Source organism: Colossoma macropomum, unplaced genomic scaffold (assembly GCF_904425465.1).
Source record: "Colossoma macropomum unplaced genomic scaffold, Colossoma_macropomum, whole genome shotgun sequence".
Taxonomy (NCBI): Eukaryota; Metazoa; Chordata; class Actinopteri; order Characiformes; family Serrasalmidae; genus Colossoma; species Colossoma macropomum.
The window spans coordinates 33,549,617-33,572,164 of record NW_023494787.1 but is presented as its reverse complement, the minus strand read 5'-3'; the positions used below and the strand labels follow the sequence as shown (position 1 = coordinate 33,572,164).

General features: G+C 38.5%; 1 protein-coding gene across 1 annotated transcript in view; it reads right to left on the bottom strand.

The window, feature by feature from the left end:
- Positions 1–22,548, bottom strand: part of epb41a (erythrocyte membrane protein band 4.1a) — a 71,554-nt gene that overhangs the window by 31,403 nt on the left and 17,603 nt on the right. Inside the window, exons 3-11 of the mRNA XM_036567048.1 lie at positions 18,962–19,408; positions 17,078–17,182; positions 16,730–16,772; positions 16,527–16,602; positions 15,854–16,072; positions 15,461–15,548; positions 14,738–14,890; positions 14,523–14,620; positions 8,192–8,367 (exon numbers count right to left, since the gene is read on the bottom strand). Of these exons, the coding sequence (XP_036422941.1) occupies positions 8,192–8,367; positions 14,523–14,620; positions 14,738–14,890; positions 15,461–15,548; positions 15,854–16,072; positions 16,527–16,602; positions 16,730–16,772; positions 17,078–17,182; positions 18,962–19,408 (1,405 nt within the window). The remainder of the gene's footprint in view (positions 1–8,191; positions 8,368–14,522; positions 14,621–14,737; positions 14,891–15,460; positions 15,549–15,853; positions 16,073–16,526; positions 16,603–16,729; positions 16,773–17,077; positions 17,183–18,961; positions 19,409–22,548) is intronic.

Here is a 22,548-nt window from a genome sequence, read left to right as displayed (position 1 = left end):
AAGGTATATTAGTTCATCCACAGCTAATGGTTTTTCCAGAGCCTTTCAGACGTTTTAAATCGCCCAATCATGGTCAGGCTCATCATATTGTGGATGATTTAGTCACTTCTTTTCATCATAACTGTTCAACTGTTCTGGATACTGTAGCTCCTATGAGATTTAAACTCTTCAAACCAAAAGTTCAGCCCTGGTTAAATGCAGCCACACAGGAAATTAGACCGGCTTGTAGAAGAGCGGAGAGGAAATGGAAAAAAGACAGACTGCGAGCAAGTCTTGATATTTTTAAAAGTTGCCTGGTTGACTATCAGCTAGCTGTTACGTCCGCTAGGGAGGCATACTTTTCAAACATCATTGCTAAAACTTGCAACAGACCTAAAGTTTTATTCAGCACAATTAATAATTTACTTAAACCTTCACCAGAGTTTGGACTTGATCCTTCTCCTAGCTTATGTGAAGAGTTCCAACTTTTTTGTTGGAAAAAATGAGACAGTTAAGTCTTGCATTACTTCCTTGGGTCTAGATTTTCCACTTGCCCTGCCATGCTGAGCTGTGTTTAAAGAGTTTGAGGCTGTTTCAATCTCTGAATTAACAGATTTAGTGCTGAACACAAAGCCGACAACCTCTCCACTTGATGTTATGCCCCCACATCTGGTTAAGGAGACATTTGATATTTTAGGATCTTGTGTCCTGAACATCACTAATAGCTCCTTAACCACTGGTGCTGTTCCAGTGTGTTTTAAACATGCAGTGGTTACACCTCTGCTTAAAAACATAACCTTGATGCTATAGTGGTTAGTAACTATAGGCCAATTCCCAAGTAACCATTTTAGCTAAATTACTGTAAAAAAGGTTGTTTATTCTCAGCTTTTACCATTTTTAAGTAGTAATAGTACTTTTAAGATTTTTCAGTCTAGTTTTAAGGCTATGCACAGCAGTAAATCTGCCCTCCTTGAGGTGACGAATGACTTACGACTTTCTGTTGATGAAGGAAATTGCACCATCCTCAAGTTATTGGATCTAAGCTCTGCTTTTGATACGGTTGACCATGACATACTTATTGGTCGTATAGAAAGTGGGTGGGGTTAAAAGGAGAGGCTCTGAGTAGGTTCATATCTTATCTTAAGCACAGAACCTTTTCAGTGAATACTGCCAGCTAGTTCTCTTCCTCTGCTGATGTCTCTTGTGGCATTCCACAAGGGCCCATATCAGGGCCCCTCCTTTTTTCACTATACATTCTGCCATTAGGTGAAATTATTAGGAAGCACAACGTCAGCTTTCATCTTTATGCTGACGATATACAGCTTTACCTTCCCATTAGACCTAATGACAATGGCTCTTTAATGTCTCTCAGCAGTTGTCTTGAGGACATTAAGAGGTGGATGGCTGTCAACTTCCTCCAGCTCAATGAAGGCAAGTCAGAGGTTATTATTTTTGGTGGTCCTCATCACATTAACAGTGTCTCCAATAGCCTTGGTCATTTGTCCTCATATGTCAAGACTTCTGTGAGAAATATTGGTGTTATCTTTGATTCAGACCTCAGATTTGATAAACAGATCAACTCTGTGGTAAGGAGTAGTTTCTTCCAGCTCAGAAACATTGCAAAGCTTAAGCCTTTTCTCTGTTTTTCTGACCTGGAGAAAGTTTTTCATGCATTCATCTTCTCTAGAATTGACTACTGTAATTCTTTGTATATTGGGATTAACCAGTCTCTATTGCAATGCTTACAGTTAGTCCAAAATGCAGCAGCTGGGTTACTGACTAGTCCCAAGAAAAGAGATCATATTTCTCCAATCCTCGCATCACTTAATTGGCTACCTGTCCAGTTCAGGATACAGTTCAAAGTGCTATTATTTGTTTTTAAAGCACTTAATGGTCAGGCCCCCTTGTATGTTGGCAGTATGCTCACTCCCTCTACCACACAGTGAGCTTTGAGATCATCCTCGTAGAACTCGCTGGCTGTTCCTAGGGCTCATTTGAAGTTTAAAGGTGATCATGCATTTGCAGTCTATGCTCCAAGACTATGGAACATTCTACCGCCCACTATTTGCCAAGTACCTTCAATTGCTGTTTTTAAATCAAGACTAAAAACATACTTATACAAACTCACATTTGAATAGTGAGGGCTGTGGTAATTATACATGTTAAAGTCTGTGTTTTAAGTCTTTTTTTACTCGTTTTCTTACGTTTTTTATTTCGATTTATTCTTTAACTTTTTTTATTCATTTTTTTGATATATAACTTTTTATTATTTTCTTTTTATTATATAACTTATATAACTTTTTATTATTTTCATATTTTAATTTCCTTCTTGTGTTGTTTATGTGTATGCTTACTTACTTGGGAGTGGTCCTTTGTAGATGATTAATAAACTCTTAACAGATTATCAATAACACATCAACAACATATCAGTGAAGTAGCAGTAATGAAACGTCTAAATATCTTGAAGTAAATATCTTAAAGATGTACTGATGATACATTACTTACATTAAGTAGATACACTGTTAATATGTTACTTCCATTACACAAAACCTAACCTTACCCAACCTTACCCAAAACCTAACCCTAACCCTGGCCCTAATCCTAACCCTAACTTTAACCTCAAGCCAAAACCTAATCTTAATCCTCATATGGTTTTGACATGTTACTAAGAGTCTGTTGAGTGTTTGTTTCATCCAAAAAGGACCACTTAAAATAAAGTGTTACCAAATTACTTATTACTACTCCACAGATTGCTTTAAGACCAAATTTGGGAAAATTTGAGTAAAATCCACAGAACAGTTTGAAAAGCTAATTTTTCATTTTTTAAACATATGCAGAAAAAACTTTTTTTGAATTTTAAAAGACTAGTATTTGAGAAATGTCAGTTTCTGTGCTATGCATCAAGTGAAGTAATTAATTTTTATGCAAAAAGATCAATAAGACTTATGTTTTTTTTTTTTTTTAATAGCACCACCTCATGGCCAACTGATGTTAAAGTTTATAGGCTACTAGAGAATGTCTCTGTGGACACATCATTCAATTTGTGTGATGATTGGCTAATGCTAAGCTCTCCAAATGCCTGTTTAAATCTTATTGGCCAATGGCAGCTTACTTGTCTGCATTGCCCCCAACACCTCACTAATAAAGTAGCCCACTGATTCAGCATGAAAAGTTTCAGTTAAATTGGCCAAGCGGTTGCTGAGAAACAGATTTTTGGCTGTTATAGCACCCCCTACAGAATGATTTGTATCAAACTTGGTGATCTGATCTGTAACCATTTTTGTGAATTAAGCTCCACCAAGAAGGGTTTAATTGGAGTCATACTGTGTAAAGATGTCAATATTTTTACACTATTTAGGTGTAGGACCTTGCAAATAATTTGATATCAGTTTCATGAGGATAAGGTGAAAAAAGTCAGACAAGTTCACAAATAATAGGGTTTTTCAAAAAATGCAATACACATCAACATTTTTTCAGGGGGCAGCTTTGAGTTTTTGATGAGTTTTGATATAGTATAAGTCAACTAATCAGAAGACAAAAATTATGTCTGTAACCCTCTCGGTTTAGGAGGTACGGACCAAATCTTAAAACTTTATGGTGTAGCACCCCTTTTAGCTATTTCCATCTCATTGTGCGTGCTCGAGTAGCAGAAAGGCAGTGTACATAGAGGTGAACATCATATCCAAAGTTTGTCACAATCAGAGAAAAACTTATTGATGTCCTCAGGCCTTTGTGAGAATTAAAGTCCAGTTTTTTTTTTGTTTTTTTTTTTTGATAATTACTTACCTTCGGACTCCACAGATTGTTTTACGACCAAATTTGAGACAATTTGATTAAAATCCACAGACTAGTTCAAAAAGCTCATTTTTTAAACTTTAAATAATTGCAGAAAAACTTTAAATAATTTTAAAAGACTTGTATATGAAAGAAATTCAGTCTCAATGTAAAGCATGGCATAACGTAATTTGTTTTTACCCAACATAAAGTTAATGTGACATATCCTTATCCTTGTTGAATACAGCCACCTCATGTCTCATGTAACTTGATAGGCTTTTAGACATTCCTTACTGTCTCTGTTATAAAGTAGCTCTACAATACAGCATGCAAAGTTTCAACTTAATTGACCAAATGATTGCTGTGAAACAGTTTTTGAATATTATAGTGCCCCTACTGAATAATTGGTGTCAATCTTGGTGGGCTTCTTCAACATTATGTACAGTAATAGATTTATAAGTTTCATGAAAATTGGCCAAAGCAATCCCAATCTGTATTCATTATCTGTATTCATTTTTGTGTACTGTGTACATATTTTGAAAAAACATCAGATTAGTAGAAAAAATTGTGTAGGTGACATTTTGAAAATATGGGGGCGAAGATAAATAAATCCTGTGAGGCATTTATGTGGAATAAACCAAAGATTACACAGAATCAGGAATTTTCAATGTAGGCCTCATGGTTTAGGAGATATAGGCCAAAACAGAAAATGTCACTCTAAAACTCCACCATAAGATCAACTGAGGTCATTTCACTTGCCTGAGTAGTCTGAGTAGGGATACTACACCTACCCTCCAAGTTTATTGTTTGGATGACTTAGTTGTCTTCTCCCTAATCAGTTTTAGGGCAGACAAAGAAGAAGAAGAAGAAGAAGAAGAAGAACAACAAGAAAGACTTAAGTGCTCAGACCCCTAAAAAAGTGTGCGCATCAGACTCAGTACCAAAAAACATTGGGCCTTACAACTAATGGGTATGTTAGTTAGGCTCTTAAGCATCAAACTTTCTCTCACATATGGATTTACCAAAAATAAACAGCTTCTAATGCATGAGTAGTTAATTGGCCATTGGTTTTGCTCACTGTGCATTTAATAACAATAATAATAATAATAATAATATTTTTTATTTATATAGCACTTTTCATGCCGGTGGAAGCTCAAAGTGCTTTACAGACAGGTGATAAAAACAGTTATACAAGAAATTCTAAGTATTAATTTAGAATTATAAGAAAATGACACAGATCAAATTAAAAGATAAATTCCACTAGACTTAGAGTTTTAATTAAATGCCAAGTTAAAGAGATGAGCTTGACTGTCTAATAAAAGGTGGAATTGAGTTCCACAGTTTAGAAGCATAATAACTGAACGAGGCATCTCCATGTTTTCTATATTTTACAGAAGGTATTTGTAGAAGGCCAGTATCTGCAGATCTAAGATCACGTGCTGGAACATAAACAGACAGACACTCTGTGATGTAAGTGGGTGCTAGGTCATTCAAAATCTATTCTGAATGATACGGGTAGCCAATGCACTTCTTTAAAACAGGAGTGATATGATCTCTCTTTTTTTTGTTTTTGTCAGAATGCGTGCTGCCGCATTTTGTACAAGTTGTAAGGGATGTATTGTTGATGTATACTGATCACAGTAATCAAGTCTGCTTGTAACAAATGCATGAACCAGTTTCTCTGCGTCGGTCTGAGATAGAAAAGGATGAACTTTAGCAATATTTCTCAAATGATAGAAAGCTACTGCGTTTATATGTGGGATAAAACAGAGCTCAGAGTCTAAGATCACACCCAGGTTTTGTACTTAAGGTTTGATATATAAAGCTAAAGAACCAAGTTTCTCATAAAGCGTTTTTCTCTGAGTTATTTTATATATTCAGAACCATCAGCCAACTGTGTTTGCACACTGTGGAACTGAGGAAGACCTCCGCATTTAACCCATCCGTGCAGTGAAACACCCACATACATGCACACCAGTGAACACACACACTAGGGGGCAGTGAGCACACTTGCCCGGAGCGGTAAGCAACCTTCCGGTCACAGGGCTGGTTCCCTAACCTCCAGCCCACGACTGCCCCCTGACTACTGAGTTTCTGTACCAATGATCAGTATTTCAGTTTTTTCATGATTTAATTGTAGAAAATTTTGACATCGACATCGACAGAGAACTATCTGACAGACAGCTAGTCATCTATTACCTAAATATGATTTAAACCATTCTAAAACTGTGCCCGAGAGGCCGACCCAGCACTCAAGATGCACCAAGATCTAAGAAAACCAGAATAGAAGAATTTTGTGCATCAGCCCTTAGCCTGAGGTCATTCAAAACACAAACCAATGCCATCTCTATACTTTTTTTTAAGACTTTACTTAAAAAAGGTAGGTATCAAATTGGTCTAAAATTATTTAGTATGGAAGTATCCATGCTACTCTTTTTTTAGCAGAGGTTTCACCAAGGCATTTTTAAAAGCGTCTGGAAAAGCAACTGTTGATAGTGAACAATTTACAATAGCTAAAACATCATTGTGAACACAACCAAAAACCATCTTAAAGAATGAAGTAGGAACAAGGTCAAGATCACATGTGGACTAACTTAGTTTGTTTATAACAGATGTAAGCTCCTGATAATTGATAACAGAGAAAGATGTCATTACTGATGTAGGTGGCTTATTAGGAACATCATAGGAGCTTATTTCAGCTGGCTGAGCTATACCCTGTCTTATCAAGTCTATTTTATTTTGAAAATGAATTGTGAACCCTTCGCAAATTTTATAAGATAAATCACCATGAGACGCACTAGCGGAAAGGTGGGGTTAATTAGTCGGTCTATGGTGGAAAAAAAAATTTTTGAAAAAAAATCTGTGTGTCTATTAATTACACTAGAGAGATATGATTGTCTGGATATTTTCATAGCATTACTAGATTGGGATCTGCTCTTTGAGAAAATTGTGATGTACCTGCAGTTTAGTATTCCTCCATAAGTGCTCTGATTTAGGATAACTTTGCGAGTGATGAACACCTGTGTTGTTTTATTAACATTTCTGTCACCACACATGCCCAAACAGGAGTTGAAAGTGCATTGTGCCATGGTACACAGCATGCTACGTTTTAGTTACCTTCATCACATTTTACTATGTTAATCAGTATAGTAAAAACGACCATTAAATACAAGTTATTCATCCTAGACCTGGCAAACTACCAAAATATTATCAGATAAATAGTACTTCAAGCTTCCATCTTTGAGAGACAAGAGAATATCAACCTGCCCTATTGAGTCACATCTGAAAAAAGTGTTTCTGTCCTTCCTTCTACTTTGAGAAGGCAACACCATTACTGAGAAAATGAAATAGACACAAGAAAAATTGCAACTCAAAAAAGAAGCTGATGTTCTAAGAACAACAGACTGGCCACTAAAGGGCCCAGACTTCACCCATTTCTCCTGGGAGTAATGCTGGACACATCAAATACTGGAAAAAATATTATTTTGTTATTGTGGCTTATTATGTGTAATTTTCTGTTAAATATTTTCTCCTTCACCGACACTGAAAAATTAAAAAAAGTTTTACTTATTCCACATGCAGATCCAATTTGTTCAGTCACAGATTAAGCCCTGAACAGAAGTAAAATTTTGTTTCATGCAGCAAAACTTACATGCAAGTTTCAGTACGACAGCTCAGTCTAAGAATCGTAAAACTTAACGCTCAGCAATGTTCCATGCATCCCACAGTTTGTCTATCTTTAAGCTCAGTGCTTTCACATGGTTTCAAGGCTTCTGTTTAGGAATCATTCCCAAAGCACATGTAGATGAAAATATACAGCATGACTGAAACAGTACTTTGTATTTAACGCAAGACTGTTGGGATGAGCTGCAACAAGATACGGGTGAACATTATTTATCCTACATATTGTATTTTTATTTTATTTGTCTCTTAGTTAAACATCTGCTAGTGTGTGTGCTTGTCTGGACTGTACAGTATGTTACATATCATACATGTGTGCACTCCCTAAGACAAATTCCTTATATGTGTAACATTCTTGGCGAAATAAAGTGACTCTGATTTATAAATGTGTGGATGAAGAAAAGTGAGACTCCTAGTTTTATTTTGTAGCTTTCAAAGAAAACTTGAGTGTTCAGTGAAAATGAAAACAGATGTTTTCACAACAGGTTATATAACTGAGAATGCCTGTCCTTGAGTGGGCTGACTGTAACAGCAGAGACAGAGAAAAAAAGAGGAGGGGGGAGCAAAGAGAGACAGAGAGAGAGAGAGAGAGAGAGAGAGAGAGAGAGAGAGAGAGAGAGAGACAGAGACAGAGAGAGAGAGAGGGAAACAAATAAGCAAAGAGAATCAATCATCATTTTCTTGAGGCCTAGCATAATGTGGCATCACTATGCATGACGTAAATAAAAGGATAAGCAGTGAAAAGCAGAAAACAAACCTCCGTCTAAGCTGCGTGATGCCCTCTTACTGGCAGAGCGCTGAAAGTGGGGTGCAGGACGGTCAATCATGGAGCTGGCCTGGCGGGTTTGGGCCTGAGTGCGTCCACTGTAGCGGAATTTGGAGCCAAGAGCCAAAAACTTCCTAGGAGTGGTGGCAGCTTCGGTACACGTCAACCTGGGAATGACGAGACAGTAATTATAGTGGATCCTTTCTCATGGGTCCACTTTGGTTCATTTACAGTAGAGGTACTTCAAGAGTGAACTTACATCTTTACATCCTGTTCTGTACCTTCTAATCACATCAACTAACTGCTGTGTCATCATACCAACAGGAAGATAGCAACTAGTTAAATTTATGCACATGTACTCAAGGAAAATTTTGATGGATTTGTACACTGAGTATTATATTTTTACTTCTACTCAAGTAAAAATATTAAGCATTTAGTTACTAATTCCGTTTTTGCTTTCAATTTTGTTATGTCGCATTAATGACAGCACCTGAACTGCGGAGCATACTTATGAATTTTGAAGTTTATTACTTTATTTTAGACCAAAGCTACATCAAAAAGTGAGGAATAATGCCTAACAAACTTCAGTTTCCATGCTGATAGATACTGGATGTACTAGAAACTCCCACAGCAGTTCTATAGGGAACTCAATACTTAGTAACAATACTGGAGTACTTTCCATACTTGAGTATGAAAAAGTAACAATACTGGTTACACTGGGACAATGTAAATTGAATGATCCTAATCTTGGGTAAAGCTGGTGTAAGTTTCACCGTCACCTGTCACAAGACTGATGTAGGCTGTCCCTCCCACATAGCTTTTATTAAAATTGTGTTCCTGTTTAAACAGACTCCTTCCCATAGTCTAGGCAAGCTAGTGAATGAAAGTAAACTAGCAAGTGAAAGCTAACCCAGCAAGCCCAGCCCACAGTGATTTTTCCATCACCATCCACTAAGAAATGTTTTTATGCTTGTTATAATTTTTTAAAATCAGCTTCAGTGAGATGATATCTGCAGGGCTGAATAATCCCGATCCTTGGCTTGTACTATTGTGTATAGTTCTGTGTTTAGTTCTGCTTTAAGCTAGAGTCTCAGGCAGAGGGATGTACTTAATCAAGTGTGTTCATTAGAATCTCTGGCCAAGCCCTGAAAGTTCAGATGTATCAGATAGGTCCGATGAACATATTTATCAGCTCACCGAGTCATCTTTTTTTTTTTATGAAAGTTTTTTTAGGTATTAAATAAAACAATCCAGTTTTGTATTAGCCAAACACTTTTAATTAATGCTCTCATTAACAAACAAATATGGAATATCTAGGTCAATACAATAAGCGATAATTAAAATCGTCTTTTTGCTTCAACTAAGATCGATAACCAATTCTTTTATAAATTTGCAGAAGTTTACATGTGTGTGTAGGACAGGTTAACATCGCTAAAGATGCATCCTTGATTAATTTTACTTTGCCATATAACAGGTAAATCAGATTAAAAATTGTTCTCACTATTTTTTGCAAAGATTTTGCATTACTTAGCTGACTTCTACAGAGGCATTCAGAACAGCAGATGACTAAGATTAGGAATAGCAATGGTGTGATTACAGGAAGGGATATCAAAGCCTGGTCTCCTGTAAGTGGGACGATTTAGTTAAAGGCTATGCTATCCATTGCATTTGTGTGAGGTTAAAAAAAGGGAAATTCCTACCAATAAGGTCAATGAAAACATGCATCATGGCATGTGCAAACTAAAAACAGGGTGCTCAATTACTGACTGTAAATTTCAGCAGTAATGTGGCTGGTATAGTGTAGCGGGTAACACCTCTTCCTTCCAGGCTGCAGACTGGGGTTCTATCCAAGCACCCCACGCTATATTAGTAAGAGTCCTTGGGCAAGACTCCTAACACTACTTTCACAGACCTCTGTAAAATAATAAAATTCTAAGTTACTCTGGATAAGAGTGTCCGCCAACTGCCGTAAATGTAAATTTAATTTCAATAATCAGACTGATGATGTTTAATTGAATTCTCCCAATAATCAGCATACAATATAATCAGCTGGTGATATACTGTGCACCCCACTATTTAGTATATTAAACTTTACTTCAGGGATTTTAACCCTGGTATCTCAAGTACCCCTGATTTTAGTGGTGTAACTAGGATCTTAAACCCCCCCCCCAAGTGCAAAAACAATTAATGGTCCCCCCATACAAAAAATTCTACAAATTAATAAGAAAAAAAGTAATTTGAGTGTTTATTTGCTATTGTACCATCTCAAATTTGTTTATGCTCTCAGGGCATGCCACTTCACCCACTAGTATCATTAAATGTTTATGTTACACTATCATACGGAAGAGAGCACTATTCATACTGGATTGTTTATGTGACTAAGCTGATTATGGTATAGTCATACTTAAATGGGACATTATAGTTAGGTAGGCTACAAAATGAACAATAATATTATATACACTATTGGGCAAGTCTCAGGCATCTGAGAAAATTATATGTAAAGTTATTTATCTAGGAAGCAAGTGTTTGTTTCAAAATCACTAACATTACAATAGAAGAACCAGAACCTTTGCTTACAAGAATAGCCCTATTCTTGTAAGCAATTTCCAAACATGCCTATTTTAATGCAGTCTGTTAGCTAGGTAGAGCCTGAAAAGCAACAATGAAGTCTTATCGGTCAGTAGTGGATTAATTTGATATGTCCTAATGGAGGGAAATAGCCTACAGCAGTAGCAAGCCACCTAGAGTAATCAGGTAAATAAAGGAGGCTAAAGACTGACCTGATGCTCTCTTGCTGAATTAATTATTCTGAGCACACCTTCCTATTTTCCAGCTCCATCTTTCTTTCCTCTTCTTTTTTTCCCCCTCCAGTCTTGTTTATTATAGCAAACAGATAAGATACAGAGTGTGATAATATTATGTATAATGCAGTACAATGACATACTTAAAAAAAGAAAAAAGCAATACAGTAAATACAGTGATTATCAATAGTACTGCAATCAATATTATCAACATTAATACCAAAGGTGACACAAAGGTACAAAAACACAGTCCCATTCACCATAAACTACTCCATTTCAACACTGTAGCACATCTCTAATAGCTGGTTTAGTGTAATCGAAGAACTTGCCCCAAATGTGATAAAACTTCTTAAACTTTTTATTATCTAAATAAGCTAATCTTTCAAGGGGGAGGATATTATGCATTGTTTTATACCACTGAGTTATACTAGGTTGTGTAGACAAAGTCCGACTGACCAAGATACATTTTCTTGCAACAGTGAGGAGACCCCTAATCAGTAAATCTTGATCAGCAGTCCATTAAATGACGCTCTTAGAACTAGGACTAAGGGGTCAAAAGGCACAGATTCATGTCAAAAACGCTTAATTTCGGAGCAGATCCAACCCCAGAACTTATTAATATATGTACAAGTCCATATGTAATGCGAGAGCATGCCCTTGTTTGTTTGACATTTAACACATAAATCTGATCTAGTTCAATTTATAGGGGTGACAAACAGTCTATGGATAATCTTAAACTGTCTTTCTGTGAACTCGTTGGAGCTAAGACAAAATGAATACGGGCCAGAACTCCCTAACACTTGTCATCTGAGATTGCCATGTTAAGGTCCATTTCCCATCCGATTCTACTGGAACTAGTGTTTAATTGATTTCCCTTGTTTAATGTATTTTAACACCAAGAAATGAAGTGTTTAAGTTTGCGGCCAGAGCTTGTAAGTTTTTCTATTTTATTTAAGTTATGCTCCTGGGGTATAACTGAATTAACATAACTCCTAATTTGTATGTACCGGAAAAAGTGATGCTGAGGGAATTTTGATTCTTGTTTTAATTCATCAAAAGGCATAAGATGATCTCCACACCAGAGGCCACCAATAGAAAACATTCCTCAGTATTCCCATTGTTTGAAACCAGAGTCAGTAATACCAGAAAAAATTCTGGATTCCCGTGGATTGAGGCGAAAATTTTCGTCTAAAGTTTGCTCATGATCGATCACATGGAGGACTCTGAGGCAGACTGGTTCAAGGTTCTCTGGTCTAATGAGATCAAGATTGAGGTCTTTGGTGCCAACCATACCCGGGGTGTTTGGCGAGAGGATGGCACTGCATACCACCCCAAGAATACCATCCCTACAGTCAAGCATGGTGGTGGCAGCATCATGCTGTGGGGCTGCTTCTCAGACAAGGGGCCTGGCCATCTGGTCCACATCCACGGGAAGATGGATAGCACCGCCTACCTGGAGATTTTGGCCAAAAACCTCCGCTCCTCCATCAAGGATCTTAAGATGGGTCGTCATTTCATCTTCCAACAGGACAATGACCCCAAGCACACGGCCAAGAAAACCAAGGCCTGGTTCAAGAGGGAAAAGATCAAGGTGTTGCAGTGGCCTAGTCAGTCTCCTGACCTTAACCCAATTGAAAACTTGTGGAAGGAGCTCAAGATCAAAGTCCACAAGAGATGCCGAAAGAACCTAGACAACTTGGAGAAGATCTGCATGCAAGAGTGGGCCAAGATTACTCCAGAGACCAGTGCCGGCCTGATCAGGTCTTATAAAAAACGATTAATAGCTGTAATTGCAAACAAGGGTTATTCCACAAAATATTAAACCTAGGGGTTGAATAATAATTGATCCTAATTTTTATGTTTAAAATGTATTAGAATTTAATTGAGCAACTTATATTTTTTATTTGTAATATTTAGGCATCTGTTAATAAATGCTACTCTTGTTCAAAGTTTGAAGGCTCTAACTTATTTGCAACTTGTTGAATTTGCAAAATCTGCAGGGGGTTCAATACTACTTGGAGGCACTGTATATCCCCATTCCACCCGGTCAAAAGCTTTTTCTGTGTCTAACCCAAGCAAAATAGTATCTTCTTTAACAATTTGAGCATGTTGTATGATATTAAGTACGCGTCTAACATTATTGAAGGAGTGTCGCCCCTTAATAAACCCAGTTTGGTCTGGTGAATAATACTGGGCAGTATTCCTTCGAGTTGGCGAGTTAGGATTTTTGCTAAGATTTTGGCATCAACGGACATTATGGTTAATGGGTCTTTATGAAGCTGGATCTTCTAGATTTTTGTCCTTTTTCAAGATGAGTGTTACATTAGACAATCTTAGGGATGGTGGGAGAATTCCTTTATCAAATGCATCCCGGTACATACGAAGCATTGGGGTTTTAACAACGTCTAAGAACGTTTTATAAAACTCTGCGCTGAACCCAACTGGACCTGGGCTTCAACCTATGTCTAGTGTACAAAAGTGCTGTGCCAGCTTTCTGTGTTAGTGAAGTGTCAAGAGATGCACGTGCTGCGAAAGGTTTTTTGCTATGGTTTTCCCTGGAGCTTTGATGAATTTATTCTCTAATTCAACTATTGCCCTCTCCAGGTTAATCTGAGCCAGATTATCTCTTCTCTTTTTTTGGGAGAGAAAGGAGATTATTAACCCTCTACCATAAACCCTGAGAGTTTACCATACCAAAGAGGGATCTGCGGAAGGATTCTGCATTGTTAATAGACAGAAATATGTTGAGTTCTTTTGTAATGTAACTGATAAACTGAGGGTCTTTAGTCAAATAAGCAGGAAATCGCCAAGATCGCAGCTGAGGTTCAACATTGGTATGAGTGTACACCAAATATACTATAATATATATTTCTCTCCTCTTCTAATACATTTTGCAAAGTTGTGAACAACAAACCATGAGGCTATATTCTAGCTGACTGGCTAAGACAGCTCACCAGCAATTTGTACTACACATCTGTGATCTAATACAATTTATTACATATATACCATGGAAATGATTAATCGGTTAGTCTTTAGGAAGCCTCCAATCGTATGAGAGATTAAAGGGGAGAGAGGTAGGCGACGGGGTTTGTTGATATCTTAATGAATATGGCTAAGCTGTGCTCTAGTTTAGTTCATCTTCAGCGCAACTGGCCTAGCCAGTACAGTCGACTGGCCAGAATATCCCTCTGTACTCCCAATGGAGTAAGAGTCTGAAGGAGCCCAATTAAATTTTTTTTTTTTTGGGAGAGCGGTCACAGGCCCTCCCTATACTATCGACCACAGTGCAACTGCACCGCCTACCCCCCACTTCTACTGTCTGGTCTAAAGTATATAGCACAATAAATGTTATCCACTCTTTTTTTTTTTTTGATTTTAAATAAAACGTCTAGATCAACTGCCATACATCAATGTTAACATATAAATTCCCAAATGATACTCTATTTCAAACTGTACTGTTTATGTGCAGCCAAAGATTCAAGGCAATTCCTCAAAACACTTGCGAACACAGAATGTCTCACCTGAAAAAGGTGTGGTGTTCCACGCACACTTTCCAAAGCTTCTTTGAGGCTTTGTAATTGGGCAGCTTAAAGCCAATGGCACTCTCATAATGTTCCAGCTGTGACACAGAAATCATTTTGTGAAGAAAATTATAAATTTCAGTGGAACTGTACTTTCAGGGTAGTGAAAGAACCATTCACATAATATAATTTACTGTTGTGCTTCATGTGTGTACCTCAGAGGGTCGTATTTTGATGAAAAAGCTGCTGCGTTTGTAGGAGACTTTGAGCACTTTTGGCCAAGGAAAACGGTTAATCCTCAGCTTGTCTTTATAAACCATGAGACCACTGGAGCAGACGCCCAACATTATATCCACCCCATCCAGATCCTAAGAAATAAAATAAGACAGAAAAGTTTTTTTTTTTACTTTTCAATTTGAATATACTATCGCTTTTATTGATTTGCCGTTATAGTGACTAAGCTGTTCAAAATAGTTAAATAATAAATGGAATTGGAAACCTCTCCATGAAAAGTGCCTCTCCATGAAAAGTGGCACTGCAGTAACAAAGAAGCGCCACTAGGAGGCAGTCCAACCCTAGCTTTGAGAATAACGAAGTCCATATTTTATTTAAATCCATGGCTTGATACAAACAGATTGACCTGGTTTCAGCTATTAAATCTGAGTGATAAGGCAGAGACACGCTTGATGCTATTTTAGAACTGTGCACACAAACAACACTACAGCATTATGCGTACAAAATGGTGACTTAGAGGACAGATACCCCGTTTTTAATTGCATTAAAATATACAGTTACAATATAACAGTCTTAATTTGCAAACTTTGGAGGGAGGAGAGATAATTACTGAACTCTCGAGTAATCTTAAGTAAATGATGCCATAGAGTTTGAAGCCAGAAGAGAAAGTCACATTCTGGATGTGCTTATCATCTCTTGTGTACCTTAGCCTGATGCAAGTCCACTCCATACATAGAAAGCTTCTTGGCATTCTCCAGAAACATCATGTCAGCTTGAGCTGGACTCATGGATCTAGAAATGAGCACAGTGTAACACTAAACACCCAAAAAACAAAAACAAAAAGTAAATTCACAATGGTGATGTGCCAAGTAGCAAAAGCTACTTGAGGTAGAGGGTAACACAATTTTTTTTTTACCCCCATCAGAGAATGTATTGTTTGTTGATGTGTCATAACTTGTGAATTCAGGTAATATGGAACTTGCACATGTATTTGTAACCTTGTTAGCTATTCAAGCAAAAATTTGGAAATTTATGGCTCTATGAGCCACTTTAAGGACTGTCTTAACACACCATAAGAAAAAAGTAAGCATTGTTACTTGTATGTGCGATGGAGCTCCATTACTTTGTCCTCCAGCTCCTTGGTCTGGTTAGGGATGAGTCTGAGCTCCTTGGCATAATCTGTGCCGTGGATCTCAGGGTCATACTCCCCTAATTCTGACTGCAGCACATATGAGCCCAGCAGGGCTAAGGTGACAAAAGAGCAGGGCAGTCGGCTACTCATGATGTCCTTGCGTAGCTGCAAACACAAGTAGTACCTGTAGACCAGCAGAATGAAATAAAGACTATAATGAGCAAGGCTTATGCGGCATTTTGTTAGAAACCCTTTAATAAAACAAGCCTGACATTTTAGCAGCTACATAAACATACACCTCTGTACAAAGAGGAAATTCTGTCAATTTTGTATTAAACAAAGAAAATGATATGTGAAATAAATTAACAGTTTGGGCTCTGCTTGGAACCACCAGTGTGATGCTCTACATGACATCACCTGATGTAATTAACCAAAAATCAAGGGACAGGCTCTCCATTATATTAATAAATGTAGGCCACACTCAGAGTGAGAGAGGAGCAGGGAGGAGAGAAGAGCAAGTGAGCAACAAATAAATGAGAAAAGCATTAAAAAGTAAATAACTTGGAGAAATGGATAGATAATCGTTATACTGAAGTAGTCAACACAACAAAAACAGAAAATAAGGAACAACAATTTACCTGGTGATGTCCTCTGATAGCTGGGCCGGATCAGGTGGGTAAAATTTCACATTGAATGTGAAATCATAGTTGGTTCCTTAAAGCACAGAAATAATAACCTTCATGAAACTCAAATGAGAAATTATCTTTAAAACATACCATTACAAATAATATCCATAGCAGTATTTACAAACAGTCATTAGTAACACTCTTAACTTGCAAACCTTGCACTTGCCGTCGAATCTCCTTTGTGAAGTCAAGCCATGTCTGAGAGAGAGAGAGAGAGAGAGAGAGAGAGAGAGGGAGAGAGAGAAAGAAAGAGAGAACGAGAGAGAGAGAGAGAGAGAGAGAAAAAAAAAGAGAACGAGAGAAAGAGAGAACGAGAGAGAGAGAGAGTTACATTTCACACTATTGCAGAAGCAGCAAAGGGAAACAAAGAAAAAGCCTAAAAGAACTAAACCAAATGTTCTTTTCTTATCTTAACACTAAGATGGTTCAGGGAAACTGATCTGTGATCTGAACATGTCAAATGGTACCTAAAGGGATTAGTAGAAAATGTAAATTTCAGGTACCTTAATAGTTGGTGTCTCCCATATGGCAAGCCCATAGTAGTCCTTCTCCAGCAGGTTCAGGTGGTCACACACTTTTGCAAACAGCTCCTGGCCTTTGACATGTTTCTGCACAGAAACACATCAAATGTTTTCAGTTCACTTACTCTAAAAATATATTTATACCTTTACTGCACCTTTGCAGTGTTGCAATTCTGACTACAGCTTTAAATATTGCTCAGAGCCTGATGACCAAACTGCTCACGTCGGGTTTGGGTACTCGTTTCCAAAAATATGTGTTGGCTACAGATCGGGTTCAAATTTCACATTCGGGTTCTGCCAGATATATATATGTACAATATATTATATGTAACATGGTATGTAAAGGATCAGTGCTTTAGGATTAAAACATATGAAGTCCAGCATCTTGCAATTTTAGTAATGCTGGAATGTTAAATAAGACTGAAAATGTTCGGGATGTTTTTCAGAAGTATTTGGGCCACACGCCCGTTCCCTGGGCTTTGCTGATGGCCACGAGAGTGACAGGAAGGTTTCATGAGGCTGAAAAGCAATGGAAATAGCTTGAGGAGCAGCCGATGACAAACCGACGGATGGTCAACAGCCTGCTGGTGAAACAGCACCCCTTGGCGTGCCCCTCCTAACCTCTCCTTCTAAGCTCCGGTCCTTCTCGGAACAGAGGCTGGAGGGTTTACACATCCTAACCTCTCCAGTCCCAGCTCCAAGAAGAACCAGAGCTCTTCCTCTCAGCCCTCCGCTCTCTGCTCCGAGAAGGACCAGTGCTCCCCTTCCTGTCCTGGCTTCTCAGATGAAGGGGGCACCTCTTTTTAAACCCCTGCCTCATTCCCAGGTCTGTTCTCCTGCACTCCCACCCTGGGCACTCAGTCCTCCCCTGCCTGCTCCTAGAAGGGCCGGAGCTCTCCATCTTAGTCCTCCTCTCCCTAACATGAAGGGCCAGAGTTCTCCCTCTTAGTCCCCCCTGCCTTGCAGCCCCATCTGCACCCAAGGTAGACTTGCCTACACCTGACGATATCTGTGTGGCCCTGCCTGTGTCTGCGGCTGGCGCAGCCTTTCCTGACTCAGTAGCCTCTTAGTCTCCTGTCCTGCACATGACTCCCGAGCCCCTAGCCGGCCTGAGTTGAGTAATGGGGGTTTGTGGCAGGCGCCAGTTTTGAACTCCGAGTGCAGACAAGAGCCCGCGATGACCACAGGGTAATAACCGTGGGGGCTGGGTGGACGGTGCCCGAGTCCCAAGCCCTGCCTCCTTGGCACAGTCTTCTCCGGGAAGGATATGCCCAAGCCCTGCACGCTCACAAAAGCCTTGCCGTTTAAATAGACTTTTTGTTTGATCCAAGTGGCCAAACAACAGAGCGAGGGCAGGGCCAATGCAGTCTCTTTCCCCTGTTGGCTCAGGTGCTCACACTGTCCTTAACGAAAGACAGGTGACGCTGGTTCGGCTTTGGTAGCATGTGCAAGCAACAGCATGAGAAGCAGAAGGGTGAGCCAAAAAGTTGCATAGCTCACAAGGACTTTTTTTGATTTTGTGCTTTTGGTTTGTGTTTTCTAGGAGAAAATAAAGTTACAATGGATGCTGCAACCCTCAACCCTGCCTCCATCATCCTTCTTCCACACAGGTAGCACACAGCATGCTACAGTACCACTTGATGAATACACTTGTTAAAGCAGAATTTAAAGGAAATTCTGGACAGCTATTTATGTCATATAATATCATTATTTCATTATTAATGCTAGACAAAACAGCCCTAGAGGGATGAGTGTTACTCTTTTGAGGGTTGGCAGTGTAAAACAGTGTCAGAAATGTATCAAAACCAGTAGTGGTTCTAATTAACAGCTGCAGCATGCATGTCTGAGTGTGTGCGACAGTCTTACGTCTAGCTCGCACTCGTACACAGCGTCATCCAGTAGTGTGACTTTGCAGTGCATGATCTTGGGCCGGCGTGGACCTTTAGGAGTATTCACTTCTTCCTCAGTGAACTTCTCCTCCTCTTTCCCCTTTTCTCTCTCTCCTTCTCCCTCTATCTTCTCTGCCTCTGCTGCCACTGCTTCTTTTTCAGGCTTAGGCTCCTCTGCCTCTTTCTCCTCTTCTTTCTCACGCTCCTTCTCTTTCTTTCCTTCTTCTTTTTCACTCTTGTACTTGTTCTTCTTCTCCTTCTTTTCTTTTTTCTCAGTTTTTTCTTTCTTCTCAGTCTTCTCCTTTTTTTCAGTTTTTTCCTTTTTCTCTGCCTTTTCTTTCTTCTCCTTCTTCTCTTTTTTTTCTCCTTTCTCCACTTTCCCTTTGTCACCCTCAATGTTCTCTTTCTGCTCCACTGTGACCTGCTGGACAGACAATGTTCCATATTACATACACAAATCAATATCAAATCTAAAAAGTGTAACATTCATGCAACATATGTGCATTAGCATCATAAAAAAACTGTAGCTGCTTTTGGTAGTTTCTAAAAATCCAGCAGAAAAATTAAATGTTTTCAAATTCAAAACCACAAGGAAAAAAAAAACAATTTAGCTTAAATTACTTTGGCATAATGCAACAAAGCAAGAACTAAAATAAATAGCTGGGACGTGGGAGAGTGTCATGCGAACTTTAAAAACAGCTGTCCTGAAAAGTATTTAGCACTTTAATTAACCATAGGTAAACTTGAAGATTGTTGAGGATACCACATTAAATGTTTAATATAATGAAATTTGTTCCAGAGAAAAACACTTTTAGTAAAATATCAAAAATGGTAGACTTTTTTTGTGTGCAGAAAGCATAGGGAAACATTCCAAACAGAATGCAATAATTGAAATTGAAAAGCATTTTGGATGCAAACCTGCAGAAGGCTGCAAAGAAACTGCTCAAACGACAACAATCTGAAACACTGTTTAAAATAAATGACAACTGGTTTGACATTCTGTTGGCTAAGACACTGCGATCCAGTGAAGTTGCAGTTGTCTCAGTAAGATGTGGTCAAGATGACACTGTGTGCCCTGTGTGCAAAGCCAACACATTTAACTGGCAATAAAAGTTTCTATTCCTCCTCACTACGGGAGAACGAAACAAAGCCTTGCTAAATTAATAATTAAAAGCTGTGAGATATCAAGTCAACTGCAGTTAGCAACGCCTGAAGTAAATGCTAGTCAGAGAGAACAGCTTCTTAAAAAAAGCTTTCAAGCATGTGAAAGGGGACCTCTTTAATACCCCGCCTCCACACACACAAAGACATTTCTGCTAGTTATTTGTGTGTCCCTGTATGTGTTCTGCTACAGTGCAGGATAAAATGGACAGATGTTACAAGTTTAAGGCTGTCCATTTTTATGTGAGGCTGCCAAGCAAGCTACTTAATTTAACTGATTAAACTGCAACGGAATTTGGCTCATATCTCCTCTGCATGATGAAGCCTCAGGTACTACCTGAAAAAGCTCACCCCAAAATCTCTGTTTAACTCTTCTGAAATTCTTAATGTGTCTGATTTAGCAATTTATCTATAAGTCAAAATGAGCAAAGTCTAAGTCCATGTCCACTCTACTGTCGTATGCCTGACGCAGACACTGCTGGTACAAACACTGCAGTGTTGGTAGAAACACTGCAGATTTTCCATTTCTTTCCACCGCGATATGCAATAGCAACACCTGAAAGCAGGACGTAGGACTGGTGGTTTGATAGTAGCATACATTCATTACTTTTTATTTGTTTCTGCAGTCTAATTTACTGTTAATACTAAGGCCTATCATCAGCATATCAATGCTGCTAGTCCTGCATAAAATAACATTATCTTGTATGACTGTACCTCTGAGACTTTTGCCACCACAGCAACCATACTTTCACATCTGCCACAGTAACTGGTTTAACTGTCCGGATTCATGTACCAGATGAACTCTATCTTTTAGTCTATTTAGTCAGGCTTCTGGTTTATTTTTACAGATGCCAATCTTGGATTTCATGCCCACAGAGTTTCAGTGATCTGAGATTTACTAAGGTACTGTCATTCTGTGCTTTTTCTTTTTAGTGGAAGAAGGTTGTTTCTCTTACTCCTCATGCTAGTGCCACTTCTAAGTGCTTTCCTTCTTTTACAGAATTTAATAGCTAAGCCTGGCAAAGGCTCTGAAACACAACTTCGGTTGAGATGTGTGCACTCTAGACAAACCAGCTTTCCGTGGAGCTTTAAGTGAAGCTCTGCTACTGCCTACCAAAGCTATGATATAATCCTGGGTGCTCACTAACGTTTCTGCCCTCTAAACTTGGCCAGTTAGTCAGTTTGTAGCCTATATGTAGCTTACGTGGGCTGTTCACCCTCCTGATGCATTGATGACTATTTCTTTTAACTCTATCTGGACACGTCTTCTTTCATTTAACACATCACCTGCCTTAAGAACTTACAATCTGGTACGTATTCATATTTCTAAGCTCTGGATTTGGTGCTGCTTTTTGGCTTTTTTATCTTTTTGTGTGTGTGTGTGTCCAAGCATTAAAGTCAACATTCCAATAAAAAATAACATGAAGTACCTGCATACTTTTTTATTCATATACTAAACAATCAAAAATCAGACGACTACACTCATCCTTAAAAGATATAGCTCGCCTGTAAGAAAACTGGAGTAAATGTCTAAAACATTCAATGCAGTATCACTGGTGTGTCTGTCTATGTGATTTTGTGGGATCCAGAAGTAGAGTCAGCCTGCATTCATTTGGAACCTGGACATGGGGATGTTTATCAAAGTTTTTTTTTTGTTGTTGTTTTTTTTAAATAATAAATGGAAACTTAAAATGATTGTGTAGGGAGCATCAACCTGAACCCACCAATATGAGCATGGCATTTCTCTGAGCTACTGTAGCTAGAGCCAGTATCACTCTACACTGAGTTGACAGTTTATTAGGCAAGCTACATCATACCTACACAGAATGGCTACTGCATTTTGTACACAAACAATTACTGACTGTGGTCCATCTGATGCTTTGCACAATTTGTCAGAAACTCTCTACCCCATTCACCAGTGCAAAAAGACCACCATGGGACCAATGCTGATCAGGTACTATTTGAACAGTGGACCACACAATACATAATATATGATAGATAATACATAAAGTTAGCACAGCAAAGACACTGACATGATAGTGGCATGTTAACGTGTATTGTTGCTGTAAGTAACTGGATCGAAAACCAACCTTTTGTTTACATATTTTCCAGTCATGTCATTAGTTTCTCAGTGTCAGGAAATATATTTAACAAATTACATAAAAGGCTCCAATACTGAGCATAACAAGGATTTATCAATACTATATATTTCAGACAGAGTATGAGTATGTATTTTGCTAACTAATGCAATAGCAGGTGCAGCAGAAAACTTGTGCTCGATCACTATATTTGAATGACTGTAAAGCGCTGGGACCACGGATAGAATGTTGTAACGAAGCACAAGCACTTTTCATAAATACCTGAAGTCCTCAACCACTGCATATGGGAGCATAGCCAATTAAA